General features: G+C 42.2%; 1 protein-coding gene across 1 annotated transcript; it reads right to left on the bottom strand.

Annotated features, from left to right (window-relative positions):
- Positions 1-2,825: 2,825 nt before the first annotated feature.
- On the bottom strand, positions 2,826-6,728 carry CSLD5 (cellulose synthase-like D5). The gene is made up of 2 exons (XM_079020341.1): positions 5,664-6,728; positions 2,826-5,570 (listed from the first exon to the last, which is right to left on the bottom strand). The coding sequence occupies exons 1-2, from the start codon at positions 6,596-6,598 to the stop codon at positions 2,990-2,992; spliced, it is 3,516 nt and encodes a 1,171-aa protein (XP_078876467.1). The 5' UTR covers positions 6,599-6,728; the 3' UTR covers positions 2,826-2,989.
- Between the last annotated feature and the right edge of the window lie 279 nt (positions 6,729-7,007).

The following is a 7,007-nucleotide window of genomic DNA, read 5'->3' as shown; positions in this document are numbered from 1 at the left end:
GAGAGTGGACCAGGCCGACTGAAGGCCCGGTGCGGGCGGACCAGTCATACTGTAGACTCAGAGAGTGGACCAGGTGGATTGAAGGCTCGGTGCGGGTGGACCAATCACACTGTAGACTCGATGTACATGGCTAGACTCGGAGGGTGGACCAGGTGGACTGAAGGCCCGGTGCGGGCGGACCAGTTACACAGTAGACCCGATGTGCATGGTTGTTCTATTTGTGATATGTTATGAGTATGTTTATGTGTGGTTGGTATTTTGGGGGTAACCCACTAAGCTTTCGGGCTTAGAGTTTCAGTGTATTGTTTCAGGTACTTCAGGAGACCGTGGCAAGGCGAAGGCGTGATCGTACCGCTCCTCAATTTTATGTTGATGTTTCTGGGATACTCTGATAATAAATGAACTGAAAACCTTTTTGTAAATAATTAATGGATTTGGGTTGTTTTTGAAAAGTTTAAATTGGTTGGAAAATTTTGGTTATTACACCATAGTCCCTCAAGATAGAATATTGTTTCTAAAAATCCCCCAAAACATGCGTATGAGCTAATGCCTTTACCCAATGTACCTTCATTCTTGACATGTTCATCTCGAATTTCTGGATGAGATCTTCTTGAAGTGCATTGACTGGATGGTGGGTTTACTCTCAATTTGCTTCACAATGTTGGTAACAATGAATTTTTAGTTGCAAGCTTTAATGTTTCTTGATTGCACACATAGGTGTTCATTAACTAAGGTGTTCACTGTTCACCACCCAGTCATCTTTCTATTTAGGTCTAGACACTAGTACAAACCAAGGACATTTACCCTCTTTCATATTTACTGTTATGTCCTTGAATACAATCCTTGACTTTGTCCATGGCCCACCACTCATATCGGGGACCACTTCTCTACACCTAGCCCTAATCCTTGTTTTGTCATTTTTTTTTCAAAATGTAAATCCCTCTTGGTTGCTACTGCATGTTTTTTTATATAGTCTTTTGTATCTTTCTTTGTTTTGAACTTTTTTCCTAATGTGAAAGCCTTTGGATGAAGTATACCCTCAGAACAAGCTTTTGCCTTTCCTATGCCTCTCAACATCCTCTCTCTCTCTCTCTCTCCCTTTCTGTCTCTCTCTCTCTCTCTATTGTTATCTTCATCTACAATAGGTGAATCAAACAAGTTTGGGTCTATGACCTCCAAATCCTCACCTTCAGTAAAGTCAACACCACTACCACATTCTTGTTTGGTTGTTTTTGGAACCCACTCAACATCTTCATCAACATGTATATGAAAATCTTTCATATCAACATCCACATCATCTACAATATTTTCTAAATCCATAAAGAAGTCTTTATCCTCACTATCATCATTTGTCCCACTGCTCTCACTCCTATTACCGTTACTCCAATCCAAGCACCCTCAGTAACACTTTCCTTACTTCCTCTTTATTCATCCTCAAAGAACTCAACATCATGTAGATTTTTATCCCCACTATATTTTATATCTACATCCCCCATTACCTCGTAATCATCCACTGGATCAACATCCCCTTTTGGTTGGTGATCATCCCCTATGTCAACAGCTCTTTTACCCCCCCCCCCCCCTCTCAAAGGGATCAAACTGATAAGCTGAGTGTTTTTTTGTTAACCACAAGTTCATAGGGTACAATCAACTTTGACAAATCAGTAGGCTCATTCAAATCCAACTTTTTACTACATGACCCAACTGATTTTCTTTTCATTCTAATCCTCTTCATTTCATGAGAATGATCCCCTTCAACTCTCCCATGTTCAATGTACAAATTAATTTCCTTATGATCAGACACATACCTTGGCACCTGAATAACTTCCTGATTAGTGCCAAGGGGTAACAATCCATTATCCAGGTTTGTCTCTAGGATCATGAAATGGTAAAACATTATACCTCCATCATTGTACCTTAAAACTACCATCATATCATCTAACTCGTGGACTGAAAAAACATCCATGTCCACAAAATCAAAGTGATCCACAAGCTCATCCATATACGACCTTCCAAATACCATATTTGTGAACGAACACCCATGATTTATCTTAAATGAGCAAAAGCTTGAAATAGAACCTGAGGTGAAAATTCAAGAAAAAAATGTTACAGATGGAGGAAAGCAAAATTACATGTGTACAACATTTCGTCAACCCTAGCATTACAAGGTTTGTGCTTACCATATTTTTTACGTAGGTTAGGTGGTTGGGTGTAGCGTGGACGTAATGACCACAATGTGAGCACCATTTTCCTCGACACACCCTTGAATAAATTGAACAAAGTTGTCTTACGACGATAAGAACCCACGATTGAAAAAGAGGGGATGATCAAGAGGTTTTCTTGGGGAATGAGATAGAGGGTGAAAGTCAATGTCTGAAGCTCAACCCCGTCACCTAACGTTTAAACTATTAGTCGTTGGATCGAACATCCAACTTGAGGACTATTCACATGCAACTTAACGTCTGTGTACCATTTGAGGGAAAAAACCATCATAAGGAAATAACTAAAACCTAAAGGACATTGTTATAATAATTATAATAATTATTAAACATATTTTAAATTTTGAAATAGACAAAAGTTAAGTAACGTTTTGAAATAAAATGCATATTATTTTTTACAAATGAATTTACAGTTTATTTTCGGATAAAAATCTAAAACATAAATAAATAATTTAATCCAAAAAAATCTAAATAAAAAAATTAATAACATGTAGTATTTAATAAAAATAGTTTAAATAATAATATGTTCAAATTTGATGTACCAAAATTTCACCACTACTGTCCGGTTCCTCTAACCTCAAAACCAAATAATAATAATAATAGATCTGATAGAGATAGCACTGGTTATATTCATTGCAGAAATTTCTTACAAGATGTAATACTACAAAAATCATCAAGGATTACAAACAAAAGAATCAGCCACGAGCCAAAACGTCACTTGGCTACAAAACATGAACATTATAATAATATGATAACACAACCACATCATATCAAGGGAATTTGAAATTCTGGCTCCGGCTGCCGTCCGGCGGGTGGATATACAGGAAAATCAGCGACACCACAATGCATATCAACATCGACCACAGATACACAATCGTCGATATCTTCCCCTTCCTCCCCATCAACCCTTTAGCAAATGGATACAAATGCGATAAAACCCAAAAGCTAAAGAACACCCCTCCAAGAAGCTTGCTCCACTCCGGAAACGGACTGTACATCGTCCTAAACACCCCCACCGCTATCGCCGCCACGTTCATCAAGATTATCGTCACCGGAGGAATCATCAGCATCGTGAACCGGAACTCGTACAGCTCTGCAAACTCATCTTCACCGTCATCCGCTGCTGCTGGTTTTGATGTCAACGTGAATGAGATGTCGATTCCGGCAATCACCTTTAACAGACCTTGAACCACCGCAACTGGATGCGCACTGGTGCCGCCGATCAACCAAAACTGCTCGTTTCTCCACCAGTCATGAAGGGTGATCTTTGACCATTTGACCTCGAGGAGGGCGAGCATGCTTAGGGTAACAGTGATTGCTAGAAGTAGAACCAGAAAAGTTACGTTTAGAGATTGAACGATGAATTTGCCGGAGAAGAGGGAGAGAGCCGGGAGGACGCAGTATGCCAAGAGGAAAATTGAGGTGAATGGGTACATTCCGACGTTGAAATACGCAATCCTCTGTAAAAACTTCATTCTCCGGCTAGCAAACAGAGCGTTGTTCCTTGAGAAAAAGATTTCAACAGACCCTGTAGCCCACCGGAGAACTTGAATCAACCTGTCCGTTAAGTTGATCGGAGCTGTTCCACGGAAAGCATCCCTTTTGGTGACACAGTACACCGATCTCCACCCTCGATTATGCATCCGATAACCTGTCACAACATCTTCTGTTATAGACCCGTATATCCACCCGACCCGTTTACCCCATTCGGTTTTATCTTCGTAGAAACAGGTCACGACCTTAATTGCTTCTTCAATGGCTGCTCGATCGATTGGTTCGCGTTGAACTGCAAGAGACCCAGAAGGTCTTCCATGGCTGCCTTTTCCACGTAACTCATGAATCAATCGTCCTCCAAATTCAGCAACAGCAATCGAGTCGATCAAATAGGTGGAATCTCCGAAGCGTTCTGGAATCAAGGCCTGTTTGAGTTCATCATCTTCTTCGCTGTTGTTCCGATCATCTACAATCGGCAAGATCATCTCAGCATCATCATCGGATTTGTTCTTTTTCATTCTTCTCAGTGAAAACTTGATCTTCTTCCCACCGAACCATCCATGGTGTTCAGTGGCTCGAGGTGGGCTAAACCCGTAAAGCGCAATTCGCCGGAAAATACAACCGGTGCCGACGTACATCGGACCTTGCAACCCATCAAGAGCTCTCATGCTCACATCAAAGAAAACCGTATTATGATTTGCGTAACGATCACTGGGATCGATACCTTCGAACCTCTGGGGAAATTGAACGTAGCAGATCTTATCACCACCTCGATCCAGCATGAAACACATTCCCTCTTTAAGAGCCAATGAGTTGTATATGTAATGATCACAATCAAGGTTAAGGATAAACGATCCATTTGACATGATCGCACTTGCTCGAACCAGAGCATTCATGGCTCCTGCTTTCTTGTTGTGGTCAAATTCAGGACGCTTTTCTCGAGACACATAAACGAGCATCGGTAGTCTCGTATCAACGTTTCGTGAGTCGATCAAATCCTCTGGATCGTTTTCTGTTTTGTAGGTACACTCAGGACCTGGTGGAACCAACATAAGCTGGATAATTCCGGCATGGTTACCTCTTGAGTGATCTTCTTCGCCGGAAAACCAGGTTCCATGCCACGTGTTTCCGTCGGACATCCATGTAGCTTTAGGGACTTTCACTGATTCCGACGAGCTACCACCAAGTTCCATTTGTTTCTTCTTCGCTATAAGCTCTTCTCTTGCATTACAGGCATCGGATCTTCGCCGGATAGTCTCCGGCAATGCGTTGATCCTGACTTTAAACTCATCGTATTCTCGTTTAACCCGTCTTCTTTCCCTAACGAAATCAACCCGTCGTTTGTTCTTCAACGGATCACCTTTCTGTGAAAAATACGCCTCTGGGTTTCTGGGCTCGATTTCATGTTTCCTGCAGAAAGGTACCCATGTGCTAGCGAAGCTAGCAGCTTCAGCCAAAGCTTCAAATGTCACCAGTGATCCACCATCGTCGGAGAGGTAGCAGGCGACCTTATCAACCGGATAATCGACTGCTAAAATTGAAAGGATGGTATTTGCAGTGACGAGAGGTGGTTCTTTATCGGCGTCTGCTGTTGAAACGAAGATATCAATCCCAGGTAGATCGGAGAGTCCTTTAGGATTGTTCGTGGTGGGTTCGAATCTTTCTTTGAGCACAGAGAGATCTGTGGATCGGGTGACTGGGCAGAGCTTCGGAAGTTGGTCGAGAAGCCATGAAAACGCGAACCAAACTTCGCAGATTACCGACATCAGCCATAACCAGACTGCTTCTTGGTTGGGATGCAAGATTCGCCATGTTAGAAACAGAGACAGAGCCACCAGCCGGAAAACTATCAGCAACCTGCAATTCAATTTCGCAGGAAATATCTAAATTCAGACGAACAAGTTTTATAAAATAAATAATTAACAGTTTTACACAACGAGCAATGCTAACCTGTAAGGGCTGATTATGGCAGCAGAAATCCCAACTTTTCTTGTCAACGGTCTGTTCCTCCGATCATTGAACATCGGCTGACTTTCGTAGTTGTCAGCACCACCACGGTGACACCCCTCTCTTGGCCACACCGCATTTCCGAATCCATAAGTTCCGTTTGTTTCGAAGAGCCACCGTGTGTGATCAAATTCCTGATTTGGTGCCTTAAACGATCGCACCAGTGAAAAATTGTTCTCCAGTTTGATTCCACCACGGTTCTTCCTCAGCGGATTCACCGTGTCTTTCTCCTCCGACATAATCGGCTGATAGTCATCTTCATCTTCTTCTTCGCCGGCTTCTCGAAATGGTTCTTTACACCCAGGACAAACACCAGCTCTACTGGAACAGTAATCCAGGTAACACTCGTTACATATTCTAAATCCACATTCGCACTGAGATTTGGAAGATTTATCCAGCAGCTTCTCGTCACATCCGTCCACCTGACAGAGCAATTTCGACTTACTCGCTACCATTTCTTCAACCGATTTCATCCTCCTGGCATGTGCTCGTGTCTCCGAATTGAATCCTCCGGTGAACACGGTGTCTTTGATCCGATTCTCATTTGGATTTCCATGAATTTTCCCATATTCAGGACTCGTAACGGAATTCGACATGAAATGGTGCTCCGGCGTTGGAGGGATTTGAACAGTGTAAGCAACGTATTCATCACCCTCCTCCTTGGACATAGAAAGATACCTCCCTCCACCACCGACGCCATTCCCAGAACCTCGTCTCCCACCACTCAACCGCTTGATTTCTCCACCGCTAAGTGGAGAATTCGAAATAGAAGCTCTTCTCACCGGACTTGTCAAGCCCACATTACGAAACGCGCCAGAGGAAGAAACTGTGATCCTCACCGGAGACGACGACGGAGAATTATGATCCGTAACCACCATTTCTCACTCAAAAGGGATTGAATCACAAAAGTGAATTTAAAATTTATCAGACAATGAAAACAAACTTGCAAGATTTCATCAGAGAAAATTTAAAGATTTAAGGAAACCGAAAGGCTTTACATTTTGAAATCCCCTGCTCAGAGTTACTTTTGTAGAGAACGAGAAAGGGGTTTCTTTTAAATTATTAACGGGCAAGTAATCTCGGCCGTTAACTTATCAAATCGAACGGTTGTGATGTTATTAATTTGGACTTATGGCGACAAACGGTGGAGCCAGGTTGCCGTTAAGATTGAAAAGGGTGGACTTTGTGGCTTTGAAAATAAACGGTCGGATTATTAAAAGAAAATAGCCGTTGGTGGGTCTTCCACGTAAGCATGATTGGGTATTTAGTGGTAATAAATGAGAAATA

Source organism: Lactuca serriola, chromosome 9, assembly GCF_051521515.1.
Source record: "Lactuca serriola cultivar US96UC23 chromosome 9, Lser_US96UC23_V15, whole genome shotgun sequence".
NCBI classification, from domain to species: domain Eukaryota; kingdom Viridiplantae; phylum Streptophyta; class Magnoliopsida; order Asterales; family Asteraceae; genus Lactuca; species Lactuca serriola.
This window is presented reverse-complemented; position numbering and strand designations above follow the sequence as displayed.